Raw genomic sequence first — 15,477 nt, 5'->3', positions numbered from 1 at the left:
TTTATTTTTACTATTTTCTACCTTGTATAATAATAGTGAAGACATCAAAACTATGAAATAACACATGGAATCATCTAATAACCAAAAAAGTTTTAAACAAATCAAAATAGATTTTAGATTCTTCAAAGTGGCCATCCTTTGTCTTGATGACAGCTTTGCACACTCTTGGCAATCTCCCAACCAACCAAATGAGCAATGCTTTTCCAACAGTCTTGAAGGAGAGCCCACATATGCTGAGCACTTGTTGGCTGCTTTTCCTTCACTCTGTGGTCCAACTCATCCTAAACCATCTCAATTGGGTTGAGGTTAAGTGATTGTGGAGGCCAGGTCATCTGATGCAGCACTCCATCACTGTCCTTCTTGGTCAAATAGCCCTTACACAGCCTGGAGGTGTCCTTTTGTCCTGTTGAAAAACAAATGACAGACCCACTAAGCGCCAACACAATGGGATGGCGTATCGCTGCAGAATGTTGTGGTAGCCATGCTGGTTAAGTGTGCCTTGAATTCTAAATAAATCACTGACAGTGTCACCAGCAAAGCCCCCCCACACCATCACATGTCCTCCACCATGCTTCATGATGGGAACCACACATGCGAGATCATCCATTCACCTACTCTGCACCTACTCTGCGTCTCACAAAGGCCAAAAATCTCAAAGGACAGGTTTCCACCGGTTTAATGTCCATTGCTCGTGTTTCTTTGCCCAAACAAGTCTCTTCTTATTGGTGTCCTTTAGTAGTGGTTTCTTTGCAGCAATTCAACCATGAAGGCCTGATTCACGCAGTCTCCTCTGAACAGTTGATGTTGAGATGTGTCTGTTACTTGAACTCTGTAAAGCATTTATTTGGGCTGCAATCTGAGGTGCAGTTAACTCTAATCGTCTACAGCAGAGGTAACTCTGGTTCTTCCTTTCCTGTGGCGGTCTTCACAAGAGCCAGTTTCATCCTGAGTGGTGTAGTGGTCTAAGGCACTGCATCTCAGTGCAAGAGGCATCACTACAGACCCTGTTTCAATTCCAGGCTGTATCACAACCGGCCGTGATTGGGAGTCACATAGGTTGGCCGGGGTTTGGCCGACGTCGGCCGTCATTGTAAATAAGAATTTGTTCATAACTGACTCGCCTAGTTAAATGAAGGTTACATTTTCTTTTTAAAAATAAACATTTAGCTGTTCTAGCCATAATAAGGACTTGGTCTTTTACCAAATAGGGCTATCTTCTGTATACCACCCATACCTTGTCACAACACAACTGATTGGCTCAAACGCATTAATTTGTGAAATTTCTTTCCTTCTTAACTTTTAACAAGGCACACCTGTTCATTGAAATCTATTCCAGGTGACAACCTCATGAAGCTGGTTGAGAGTATGCCAAGAGTGTGCAAAGCTGTCATCAAGGCAAAGGGTGGTTAAAAATCTCAAATATTACATATATTTAGATTTGTTTTTTGGTTACTACATGATTCCATATGTGTTATTTCATAGTTTCGATGTCTTCACTATTATTCTACAATGTAGAAAATAGGAAAAAATAAATAAAGACCCTGGAATGAGTAGGTGTGTCCAAACTTTTGACTGGTACTGTATATACACTACCGGTCATAAGTTTGGGGTCACTTAGAAATGTCCTTCTTTTTGAAAGAAAAGCACATTTTTTTGTCCATTAAAATAACATAAAATTGATCAGAAATACAGTGTAGATATTGTTGTAAATGTTGTAAATGACTATTGTAGCTGGAAACTGATATTTTTTTATGCAATATTTACATAGGCGTACAGAGGCCCATTATCAGCAACCATCACTCCGGTGTTCCAATGGCACGTTGTGATAGCTAATTCAGGTTGAAAACTCTTTTGTAATTATGTTAGCACAGCTGAAAACTGTTGTTCTGATTGAAGAAGCAATAAAACTGGCCTTCTTTAGACTAGTTATGTAATCTGGAGCATCAGCATTTGTGGGTTCGTTTACAGGCTCAAAAAGGCCAGAAACAAAGAACTTTCTTCTGACACTCATCAGTCTGTTCTTGTTCTGAGAAATGAAGTCTATGTGTGCGAAATATATGTGTCACTTTTTATGTCAATTATCCAAAAATGCATAAACTCCAATTTTTTCATGTTCATATACTATATTTTGTATCTTAGACCCTATTTTACATACTCTAAGGTGTTTGTGTTGTGCCCGCCATCTGTGGAGACACAGCATACTCTTGAATACAAACTGGGTGTCATGATTTGGCTAATATATTTACTAAAATGTGAATTATATTGAAATGTCTACTTTTAAAATGGTACAACAAAGATGGTTGGAGATCCACACACCAGAGAATGCTAACTTATCCATTGTTCTAAATTAAACTGTCCATCTTCCATAGGAAGAAATCACATAAATATAGAACATAGAATAATAGAATAGAATAAGACAATGGTGTACCAGCTATTGCAGTGGTCTGAAGGGATAGGTTCATTCTATGAATTATATTTCTATGATTGAAATGACACCCACCCTGTATTCAAGAGTATGCTGTGTCTCAACTGATGACGGGCAGGGTATGCAGATTGGGGCATGGGTCAGGTTATAGGTTAGGTAAGGTTTAAATGATGAAGTCAATCTCAATGTGACTTGGATTTTAAAGGATTAGCGCCTAGACTGGTGCAATAAATATTTTGGACCAATCACACATGAAGCAATTACACAACAGCGCCTCTTCAACCTCAGGCGACTGAAGAAATTTGGCATGGGCCCTCAGATCCTCAAAAATTTCTACAGCTGCACTATCGAGAGCATCTTGACTGGCTGCATCACCGCCTGGTATGGCAACTGCACCGCCCTCAACCACAAGGCTGTACAGAGGGTGGTGCAGATGGTCCAACACATCACTGGGGCATAGCTCCCTGCTCTCCAGTACATCTACACCAGGCGGTGTTTGAGGAAGGCCCGGAAGACCAGTCACCTGAGCCATGGACTGTTCACTCTGTTACCATCTGGCAATGCTGTATATGAGGAATGGGTCTCAGACCAACGGTAGAACACAATAAAATGTACGTTGTGGAGAACGTGGACAGAATCATGAAATCCAGACATTAGAATGGAATTTCAGCAATGTTAAAAATGTTTTAAATTTATTAGAAAGTGCATTAATTTGGCCAAGATTATTATAAGACATGAACAAACTGCATCAGTGATCCATATTTTCCTTCCATTTCTGAAGAGGCAAAGGCATAGGAATGCCCCTGTCTGTGTGTGAGTGCTTGTCTGCCTTTTTGTGCACTCGTTAGTGACGTTGCTAATGTAATGGACAACGGACTTCTAGTAGAGGGAAAGGTCCCCAAAAACCTTATAAATGAAATTCTAACTACAAAGTAGCTATGCCTACCTGGCAGAATGATATCATGATTATTTTCATCAGTACAGTGGCCATTTGTTTTGCAAACACTGCAATCACATGAGCGCTACAGAATCATCGCTAACCAAACGACAGTCTCTGGCTAGTGTGAAGTTGAATTAAGACCTCAAAAGTGGTCTCCTGATGTGGTTTAAGCATTGTTGAGCACTTAGAACATCCAAATTGTCTGTTTTTCTATTTAAAAAGTGTGGTTTTGAGACCAAAAACCATGAACAACAAAACACAGAAAACCCGAATTTGGGAAAGAAATAAACGGAATCAGGCAAAAAAGCATAACTGATTTTATATGGCCCTACAACGTGCTCCGAGACAGCTTCTACAATCAGGACATCACTGTTGAACAGCTAACCCTATCTGTCTCCCTGCACAGACCTGCACCTTAGTGACTATTTGCACCTAAGAGACTATTTGCACTCTCCACACATCCAAACCTTACACACAAGCACACACACCACAACCACCCACAAACAAACACACACACACCACAACCACCCATAAACAAACAAACAAACAAACAAACACACACACACCACAACCACCCATAAACACACAAACACACACACACATACACACAGCAGAGGAGCTATTGTAATGGCCAGAGTGGAATAAATGGAATGGTATCAAACATATAGAAACCATGTTTGACTCTGATCCATTTATTACATTCCAGCCATTACAATGAGCAGGACCTCCTATAGCTCCTCCCACCAGCCTCCACTGACAGACAGTTAAAAAAAAGGCCATTTGAAGCAATTTTGGCACAATAATACTGTCCCACTGCTATTTATGGTTATTTCTATGTTTTAAAAAATGTATTTATTAATTTAATGAGAACTGCAATAAAAGCACACCAATCAACTTTGCACCCAACTGGTCCTTGCAAACTTCGGGCCATAAAAAGCTGCTAATGGAGGGACTGTTGTGTAATGCTAACCTCTGCACAAGTATATGATACAATGAGGCTCAAGGCCACACAGCTTATTCTAGTTTATTCCCCAGAACTGATGCAGCCGATAAGCGTGCCAAATTTGTGCATGTGATTCTGTATTTCAGTAAATACTACACTACCGCATCCATGACTTTCTGATATTTACAACATATCCCCTATCTACTTGAAGGATGGGGAGGAACTGGCAAACTTCTCCAAATGAGTCTGACTCCTCATGCTAATCTGACACACACACACACACACACACACACACACACACACACACACACACACACACACACACACACACACACACACACACACACACACACACACACACACACACACACACACACACACACACACACACACACACACACACACACCACATCCACATCCACAGGCAACAATGCTGTTCTATTATACCTACAGTATCAGATTTCTACTCTGTTAGCAAGTGATAGCTAGTGATAGTGATTCACAAGCTCAACATATTTGAAATATCGCCAACACCTGGCATCGTTTGCCGGCCAGATTCAAAAACTTGAAAACCCCATTCCCTAAAGTTTAGGGGGACCATAATTCATGATGGTTTTTATTTTAGTTAGTTTTGCAGTCAAATAAAATAGTTTCTGTATAGTTTTAGTTTTCTAAAACTGTTTTGTTAATTATTATATATAAGTTTATAAAATAGTTTTTTCATGATTAGTTTTCGTTTTCATTTATTATAATAATCTTGATTCACATGGTCACGTTCATCTGAAGCAAGCACTTCTCCCTCAGCAGTGTAACTCTTGGCAATGTGTGTGTGTGTGTGTGCTTCTGTGTGTGTGTGTTTGTAGAGTATGTGTGTGTGTGTGTGTCTGAGAGAGATAATGAGAATGCATGAACATGTGTCTACCTTGGACCCAAATTGGCACTCCATCAAGTCGTTCATAAGCTCTCCCTTTCATATACTGCGGTCCTACTTTTTTAAGACCTGGCTAGCATCGATGCCACAGACACAGACAAAGAATCACGCCTCAGCAGGGACATCAGAGGCGGTTTCACTCAGAAAAAGAGGACCAGAAATATAACATGGCATTTTTTTGCATTATTTCATCTTGGCACTTGAAAATGCCACTGGGATTCGTGTGTCAAATACAGAGGGGGAAAAGTATTGCAAAAATGAGGAGCCTCAGTGCTTTTGTGGCCATAGCATTTACTTTGAAGAAGAGAAAATGGGTTAAAGATACATTTTTTATAAGTGTGCAGGAATTTAAAACAGCTTATTCAAGAACTGTCCCACTGGGCACACACTGGTTGACTGAACGTTGTTTCCACGTCATTTCAATTAAATTACATTGAACCAATGTGGAATAGACGTTGAATTGGCGTCTGTATCCAGTAGGGTATTACGTGAAAACACAAATTCAGGAAAATCATGTAATTCAAGGCCATGGCATGTCTCTTATAAAGATCTCAGAATAAAACATAATTTTGCGTGGCACTGAACTATATTCATGCCAAAAACTAAACGCAATGGTATTATGTCACCAAGAGCACAGCAGAGCCAGTTGCCTTTCGACAGCCTAACTGATGCCACACACTGGTGGGGTGCAGTACTGCACTCCCCTCTCAACAAGTCTACATAAGCCAGCAGAAAAAGAGAGTGCAGTTGAGAGGGGGGCTCAGGAGGCTGTGTCTCCTCAGGGAAGGGAAGTCGTACTGGGACTGAGTGCGACCAAGGGCCCTTTTCCCTCTCGGAGACTGCCTCCCATCTTTGTCCCCTTATGAGCTCTTAAGAGCTTCCTGCTGCGCCTTTGTTATATTGGAGGATGTGGAGGCAGTCTGAGGCAGTCTGAGGTCCAATGAAGGAGACTCAGGGATTACCATGGCATGCGGTAAGGTCCTGTGAGCACTCTTTCTCTCTTTCTTTCTCCCACTCTCTCTCTCTCCCCTCCTGGTTGTCCCATCTTTCATTGCCCTCACAGAGCCCATAATAGTGCTGTGCCATGGTCACGCCAAGGGGAGTGGGTAATGTTTGGGTTTTATAACAGAGCATCATCTTTATTATCATCCCAAAGTGATAGAAAGCTAGCTCTCAAAAGCACAAGGACAGAGTAGCCTTCCAGGACTGTATACTACACAGATGCAAAGGACAGATAGATAGATGTTTCTGACCAACAGCACTTAGAGCTGTGGAACTAGGTCATTGGCACAGTGACATGGGAGCACACCACATTTACTACCATCCCATAAACCAACACAAAAGGTATGATGGTTTGTGTGGTAGCAGTGTATTCTCGATGCTGGAAGTATAGACATGAATAAAATGCATGTTTGAGTGAGGCTTGTTGATCTAGGACTTCTATTAATCTCAGCATATTGAATTAAAAAAGATTCAGAGTAAAATAGAGAAAGAGAGAGGGGTAGAGAGGGAGTGAAAGAAAGAGATATGGAAGGCAAGAATGTCAGAAACAGTTTCCTATTTTGTTGCATTACAACCTGCAATTTAAATTGATTTTTATTTGGATATCATGTAATGGACATACACTAAATAGTCCAAATTGGTGAAGTGAAATGAAAAAAATTACAACAAAGTTGTGGAGAAGTACAGATCAGGGTTGGGTTAAAAAAAGGACCAGAAATTTTGAACATCCACAGAGCACCATTAAATTCATTATTAAGAATATGGCACCACAACAAACCTGCCAAGAGAGGGCCGCCCACCAAATATCACGGACCAGGCAAGGAGGGCATTAATCAGAGAGACAACAAAGAGACCAAAGGAGTCTGAGTCTCCCTGAAGGAGCTGAAAACCTCCACAGCGGAGATTGGAATATCTGTCCATAGGACCACTTTAAGCTGTACACTCCACAGACCTGGGCTTTACAGAAGAATGGCCAGAAAAAAGCATTGCTTAAAGAAAAAAATAATGGCATGTGAGACTCTCCAAGCATATGGAAGAAGGTACTTTGGTCAGATGAGACAAAAATGTAGCTTTTTGGCCATCAAAGAAACCGCTATGTCTGGCGTAAATCCAACAACTCATCACCCCATGAACCTCATCCCCACAGTGAAGCATTGTGGTGGCAGCATCGTGCTGTGGGGATGTTTTTCATCGGCAAGGACTGGGAAACTGGTCAGAATTGAAGGAATAATGGATGTTGCTAAATACATGGAAATTCTTGAGGGAAACCTGTTTCAATCTTCCAGAGATTTGAGACTGGGACAGAGGTTCACCTTTCAGCAAGACAATGACCCTAAGCATACTGCTAAAGCAACACTTGAGTGGTTTAAGGGGAAACATTTAAATGTCTTGAAATGGCCTAGTCAAAGCTGAGACCTCAATCCAATTGAGAATCTGTGGTATGACTTAAAGATTGCTGTACACCAGCGGAACCCTTCCAACTTGAAGGAGCTGGAGCAGTTTTGCCTTGAAGAATGGGCAAAAATCCCAGTGTCTAGATGTGCCAAGCTTATAGAGACATACCCCAAGAGACTTTCAGCTGTAATTGCTGCAAAAGGTGGTTCTACAAAGTATTGACTTTGGAGGGGGGTGAATAGTTATGCACGCTCAAATTTTCTTATTTAAAAAAATACATTATTTCTTGTTTGTTTCACAATAAAACATATTTTGCATCTTCAAAGTGGTAGGCATGTTGTGTAAATCAAATAATACAAACCCCACAAAAATCTATTTTAATTCCAGGTTGTAAGGCAACAAAATAAGAAAAATGCCAAGGGGGTGAATACTTTTGCAAGCCACTGTACTTACGTTGACTGTCCAAGAGAAGGCAGAAATCTTCAACTCACATATGATTGAAAGTGGTTGAGAGAAGGGATTGATTGAAGGGAAAAATATTCCTCCTTTCCAAAAATGTAAATATACATGAGAGGTAAGTGGCTTACTTCCCATAAAAAATGTCTCACTTCTGCCTACAATTCTCCACTCCACAAGACAGAGTATCTTCCAGCCCTGTGGGGGAGAGCAGGGAGCCTATCGCTGTGTTTGTGACAGTGCCAAGCAGAACTGTCTGTCATAGCCGGAGGAACAGTGGGACTGTGTGTGACTAAAACCTGAAGTATGCTCAAACATGTTGCTGTTCTGATTAGAGATGGTCCTTCTTTGGGAAAATGAAATGGAAAATATTATGCTCTAAATGTTGTCACATAATGTGTGTTAATAATGACATAATTACTACATCATTTGGAGATAAGGTCTCTGTTCTCCATGAATGTTCATCCTGTCTTCTATCAGAACCGCATTATTTTCCTACTCTTAGCACACATCTATTATGACCATTGAGGAGAGGATAGCACATCTATATCTATTCTTAACTGAAGGCTCTAACGGTCATTCAGACTAAAGTTAATGCAAATTGAAAGTAATTCTCATTGAAAGTAATTCAGATTGAAGGTAATTCAGATTGAAAGTAATTAGGATTGAACGTAATTTGCAGATTGATTGTTTCAATAACACACATCTTGCACCACAAGCTTTCGTATAAAAGACCACAATCACAGTCACAATTTGGAGCAACGTCTGGGTTTATGAGGATTTCTTAGTTTTTGCTGTCATGGTGAGCTTTAGGTGTGTGTGCGAGACCTGGCTCGGTGAAGTGTGTTGTGTGAGGGGTGGTGTGAGGTGTGGTGTGAGGGGTGGTGTGAGGGAGGGTGTTGTAAGGGATGGTGTGAAGGGTGGTGTAAGGGGTGCGTGTGAGGGATGGTGTGAGGGGTGGTGTGAGGGGTCCGTGTGAGGGGTGGTGTGAGGGGTGGTGTTAGGGGTCCGTGTGAGGGGTCCGTGTGAGGGGTCCGTGTGAGGGGTGGTGTGAGGTGTGGTGTGAGGGGTGGTGTGAGGGAGGGTGTTGTAAGGGATGGTGTGAAGGGTGGTGTAAGGGGTGCGTATGAGGGATGGTGTGAGGGGTGGTGTGAGGGGTCCGTGTGAGGGGTGGTGTGAGGGGTGGTGTGAGGGGTCCGTGTGAGGGGTGGTGTGAGGGGTCCGTGTGAGGGGTGGTGTAAGGGGTGCGTATGAGGGATGGTGTGAGGGGTGGTGTTAGGGGTCCGTGTGAGGGGTGGTGTGAGGGGTCTGTGTGAGGGGTGGTGTGAGGGGTCTGTGTGAGGGGTGGTGTGAGAGGTGGTGTTAGGGGGTGGTGTGAGGGGGTGGTGTGAGGGGTGGTGTGAGGGGTAGTGTGAGGGGTGGTGTGAGGGGTGGTGTTAGGGGTGGTGTTAGGGGTGGTGTTAGGGAGTGGTGTGAGGGGTGGTGTGAGGGGTGGTGTTAGGTGGTGGTGTGAGGGGTCCGTGTGCGGTGCCTCTTAAATGTCACCCTATCCCCTCTAGTGCATTACATTTGACCATGGTCTGCATAGGGCAGAGGTTGAGGAGACTTACAGGGGATGGTGCGCAGGTAGAGGTTGTCTCGGATGACCTGCTGCAACTTGTGATCCAACGAGCCCTTCTGGAACTGCAGGCTTAGGTAGTGGCGCAGGTCTGTGTTCAGAACCTTCCCTGAGCAGACAGAGACACACAGTGTTATTACAGGGCCAGTGTACTAGAGTTACAGTGTCAAGAGGTTAGAGGTCAAACAAGAGGTTATAGGTCAAACAATATGCCTTCCCTTTCCATTCGTCACTCCTGTGAAGACACCTCATCTACACAATAAAACTGACAACAAAAAGGTTTTATATAATATGCATACAATGATAGACACTCATCGCAACAATGACAACCAAGCATAGGCCAAAAGCTTATATTCCAAAGGAACTGTGAAGTCTCAATGCAAAAATTTGAGTGAGGGGTTTTAACGGAAAACTCTCAGGAGCATCTCCTAACCAACCCCCCAATGACTGTGTAAAAACAGAGGAAGTTCACAAAGTTTGAGAGGAGACGGGAGCTTGAGAGTCATCCTGTGAAAGCAGGTGAAAGTTTGCTGAGAGTCGGAAAAGATGAAGAGGAGAAAGAAAAGAAAGAGTGGAGAGAGAAGGAAGAGACCAGATCTTCAGTGTCTTGGATGTGAGCCTAGTCCCCTGGCTGACAGTGGGGGGAAAAGTGGCTTTGAAATGGCTCGACTGGCGCTGAGCTTCAGTAATCATCATGTTCCCTCTCTCTCCTCTCTACTCTCTGCCGAGCGGACAAAACTCTGCTTAACACAACTCTGTATGCATGGCTATGAATACTAATACATCCTTTCAGAAAGGAACAGCCCCCTACAGTAGATATAGCTGGTAATACAATGGGAATGCAGCGTAGGGTGTAATATACTGAACAAAAATAAAACATGTATTTTTACATGCGCCGAATACAACAAGTAGATCTTACAGTGAAATGCTTACTTACAGTGGCTTGCAAAATTATTCACCCTGTCATGACGCTAGCCCTTTCAGTGATTTGGCTAGCAGAGATGTGAACAACCCCCCCACCTACCCCTCTCCTGTTAGGAGGGGAGGAGGGTGGGCAGTTTTATGACCTTACAACCACGTCGTAAATACCACAGAGACTCTCCCTGACCATGCAATTGAGAGAGTTTCACAGTAAGACAAAGGGATTCTCCCGCCCAATTCTACTAAGTCCCAGAATTTGAGAATTGAACAATATCCTATTTTGGAGAATGTGTAAACAGTCGGTAGAGAAGCCAACTACGACCCGGTCCGTTTAGTTTGTAACCTTATGAAAGACAATACAGCCACATTATCCTAACTCTGTTCATACAGGTCCCTCAGTTATGAGGTTTGCATCTAATTCTTGTATAAAATGAATGAGTAAAGATGAGACTATTTGCGAAATGATGTAATGTGATGTTAACTTTTAAAATAAGAAAATTGTCTTCCCTGTAAAGTTTAACTAAGTCAGTAGCCACACCCAAGCGAATAGGCATTGGTTGGAAATTATGAACCAACCCATTTTCTACATTTATATAAGAGCCCCCGTGACCCAATTCACGTTGAACTAAGCAAACCCCAGCGTGAGCTGTGGTGGCAAAAAGTTGAATAACTGCATAACAAAAAGTCAAACAAGTTCCGAATACCGTGAGGATTTGTCCTCACGTATAAAAGGGCTCATTCTAATGTCAACCATACAGGCCAGGAAACATGGGAGCTTGCTCTCCACGCGAAATGATATGAACTCTGAACTATTGATCACTCAAGAAGAAGTGAGTCCTAGATGATAGCCTTACAGACTGCAGCTGGAAAGGTAGCAAATCTAGTACGAGAACACTGACCGACGTGGACCAATCTCCAGAGTGAGATGAACCTCTCAGACCATGTGAACTTCTCACACAACAACCTGGAAGATTCCACAAAGGACAGGGCAACATCAACAGGGCAAACCAGAGCATCACATCACCAGCTTCACGTAAATACAATGCATTGCTTTTCCGAATGAGCGATCATTAGTGGCACATGTATTTATGTGAGAATAGCTTTTTCCCAGGTTCGATAAAGACCAATATTCCTTAGTCTTCCTTCCAAAACCCCCTTCTCTTCTCTCTGAATCTATAGTGTTATAACCTAACTGTTTTTGTTTAGTCCACTATGGATGGTATAATGTTATTATGTATTGTATATTCTGTAATTGTTTAATTAGCTAGTAAATAAATAACTGAGCCAATTGGTGTATGGATGATTTATAGTAAAGGCTGGGTTCGTGCAGATAACCAATAATTTACGACATTCAGATGAGACTGACGAAGGTAATAATAATAATTAATTAATAGAAGACTAATTGATCAGATATTAAAGTATCTGAAGAGTTATTTTCAGAAAATTCTAACTTTGTAATATGAACATTTTCCATGGTGCCCCGACTTCCTGGTTAATTACATTTACATGATTAGTTTAATCATGTAATAATAAATACAAAGAATTGATTTGATAAAATAACAGTCTTCACCTTTAATGACAGTAAAGACACGACAACCCCCCTTTGCATTTTTCCTATTTTGTTGCCTTACAACCTCATCATTTGACTTACACAACATACCTTCCACTTTGAGATGCAAAATATGTTTTATTGTGAAACAAACAAGAAAAAAAACTTGAGCATGCATAACTATTCAAACCCCTCCAAAGTCAATACTTTGTAGAGACACCTTTTGCAGCAATTATGTCTCCATAAGCTTGGCACATCTAACCACTGGGATTTTTGCCCATTCTTCAAGGCAAAACTTCTCCAGCTCCTTCAAGTTGGATGGGTTCCGCTGGTGTACAGCAATCTTTAAGTAATTCCGCAGATTCTCAATTGGATTGAGGTCTGGGCTTTGACTAGGCCATTACAAGACATTTAAATGTTAAACCACTCAAGTGTTGCTTTAGCAGTATGCTTAGGGTCATTGTCCTGCTGGAAGGTGAACCTCTGTCCCGGTCTCAAATCTCTGGAAGACTGAAACAGGTTTCCCTCAAGAATTTCCCTGTATTTAGCGCCATCATGCCTTCAATTCTGACCAGTTTCCCAGTCCTTGCCGATGAAAAACATCCCCACAGCATGATGCTGCCATGGTAGTTCTCGGGGTGATGAGAGGTGTTGGGTTTACGCCAGACATAGCATTTTCCTTGATGGCCAAAAAGCTCAATTTAGTCTCATCTGACCAGTACCTTGTTCCATATGTTTGGAGAGTCTCCCATATGCCTTTTGGCGAAACACCAATGTTTTCGCTTATTTTTTTCATTAAGCAATGGCTTTTTTCTGGCCACTCTTCGTAAAGCCCAGCTCTGTGGAGTGTACAACTTAAAGTGGTCCAATGGACAGATATTCCAATCTCCACTGTGGAGGTTTTCAGCTCCTTCTGGGTTATCTCTCTTTGTTGCCTCTCTGATTAATGCCTTCCTTGCCTGGTCTGTGTGTTTTGGTGGGAGGCCCTCTCTTAGCAGGTTCGTTGTGGTGCCATATTCTTTCCATTTTTTTATCATGGATTTAATGGTGCTCTGTGGGATGTTCAAAGTTTCTGATATTTTTTTATAATCCAACCCTGATCTGTACTTCTCCACAACTTCTGCTTGGTCTTCATGGTGCCGCTTGTTTGGTGGTGACCCTTGCTTAGTGGTGTTGCAGACTCTGGGGCCTTTCAGAACAGGTGTACTGTATATATACTGAGATCATGTGAGAGATCATGTGACACTTAGATTGCAAACAGGTGGACTTTATTTAACTAATTATGCGACTTCTTGATGTAATTGGTTGCACCAGATCTTATTTAGGAGCTTCATAGCAAAGGGTGTGAACACATATGCACGCACCACTTTTCCGTTTATTTTATTTTTTGAATTTTTGGAAATAAGTAATTTTTTTCAGTTCACTTCACAAATTTAGACTATTTTGTGTATGTCCATTACATGAAATACAAATAGAAATCCATTTAAATTACAGGTTGTAATACAACAAAATACAAAAAACGCCAAGGGGGATGAATATTTTTGCAAGGCACTGTACAAGTCCTTAAACAACAATGCAGTTAAGACAAACAAGTGTTACGAAAGTATTTAATAAATAAACTGAAGTAAAAAAATAAAAATAATAATAATACAAAAAATTGAAATTACAAATAATTAAAGAGCAACAATAAAATAACAGTAACGAGGCTATATACAGGGGGTACCGGTATAGAGTCAATGTGTGGGGGGCACAGGTTAGTCGAGGTAATTGAGGTAATATTTACATGTAATATTGTTAAAGTGTCTATGCATTGCTAATAAACAGAGAGCAGCAGCAGTGTAAAAATGGGGCGGGAGTCAATGCAAATAGCCCGGGTAGCCATTTGATTAGCTGTTCAGAAGATGTATGGCTTAGGGGTAGAAGCAGTTTAGAAGCCTCTTGGCACTACGGTTGCAGTGCAGTAACAGGGAGAATAGTCTTTAACAAGGGTGGCTGGAGTCTTTGGCAATTTTTAGGGCCTTCCTCTGACTCTGCCTGGTATAGAAGTCCTGGATCGCAGGAAGCTTGGCCCCAGTGATGTACTGGGCCATACGCACTACCCTCTGTAGTGCCTTGTGGTTGGAGGCAGTGTAGTTGCCATACCAGGCAGTGAAGCAACCAGTCTGGATACTCTCGATGGTGCAGCTGTAGAACCTTTTGAGGATCTGAGGACCCATGCCAAATCTTTTCAGTCTCCTGAGGGGGAATAGGCATTGTCATGCCCTATTCATGACTGTATTGGTGTGTTTGGGCCATGATAGTTTGTTGGTGATGTGGACACCAAGGAACTTGAAGCTCTCAACCTGATCCACTAAAGCCCCGTCGATGAGAATGGGGGCGGGGTTGGTCCTCCTTTTCCTGTTGTCCACAATCATCTCCATGTTGAGGGAGAGGTTGTTGTCCTGGCCTCCTCCCTATAGGCTGTCTCATCATTGTCTTTGATCAGGCCTACCAGTGTTGTGTCATCGGCAAACTTGATGATGGTGTTGGAGTTGTGCCTGGCCAAATAGTCAAGAGTGAACAAGGACATAATGACTACCGACCCGTAGCACTCATGTCTGTAGCCATGAAGTGCTTTGAAAGGCTGGTCATGGCTCACATCAACACCATTATCCCAGAAACCTTAGACCCACTCCAATTTGCATACAGGGACTATGCTGGTCTGCTTGAAACATTTTGGTATTATAGACTTGGTCAGGTAGAGGTTGAAAATGTCAGTGAAGACACTTGCCAGTTGGTCAGCGCATGCTCGGAGTACACATCCTGGTAATCCATCTGGCCCTGTGTCCTTGTGAATGTTGATCTGTTTATATGTTTATATTCTGAATGTGTTACAATGCTATTTTATTGAAAGGCTCCTGGTGCTGGCACGCAAGCACACATGCACTCACATGTACACACACACATGCACACACACACAACCATGTCACCAACCCCATGGCTGTACAGTGCCGTCTTTGTGGCCTGCTCGGTCCAGTCAGAAGGTGTTGTTTGTTGAGGTTGTCACATCAGAGATGAGTCTCATTCCTCCTCTTTACAGATAACATTGTATCAGCTTTCCTCTCTTCAGGTGGAGACTCAATGGCCTCCACTGTACCCAGTCAGCCCTGTATGCTGTATGCTGTATGTACTTCTAGTGACTGCAGTCAACCAGAGAGAGAGAACTTCACCTCACATTCTTTGCTCTACCAGCTCTCTCTCTGTACCCCCCCTCCCCCGTGCCTCTCTGTACTGCCACAGTACCTATCCATTTCCTCC

The 15,477-nt window shown here is 42.3% G+C and overlaps 1 protein-coding gene across 1 annotated transcript in view; it reads right to left on the bottom strand.

Annotated features, from left to right (window-relative positions):
• LOC121840641 (membrane-associated guanylate kinase, WW and PDZ domain-containing protein 3-like) overlaps window positions 1-15,477 on the bottom strand; it is a 139,905-nt gene that overhangs the window by 15,079 nt on the left and 109,349 nt on the right. The window contains exon 2 of the mRNA XM_042305098.1: window positions 9,703-9,819. Coding sequence (XP_042161032.1) covers window positions 9,703-9,819 — 117 coding nt within the window. The remainder of the gene's footprint in view (window positions 1-9,702; window positions 9,820-15,477) is intronic.

This window comes from Oncorhynchus tshawytscha, linkage group LG02, assembly GCF_018296145.1.
Source record: "Oncorhynchus tshawytscha isolate Ot180627B linkage group LG02, Otsh_v2.0, whole genome shotgun sequence".
NCBI classification, from domain to species: domain Eukaryota; kingdom Metazoa; phylum Chordata; class Actinopteri; order Salmoniformes; family Salmonidae; genus Oncorhynchus; species Oncorhynchus tshawytscha.
The sequence above is the reverse complement of the archived record's forward strand: the minus strand, read 5'-3'. Positions and strand labels throughout refer to the sequence as shown.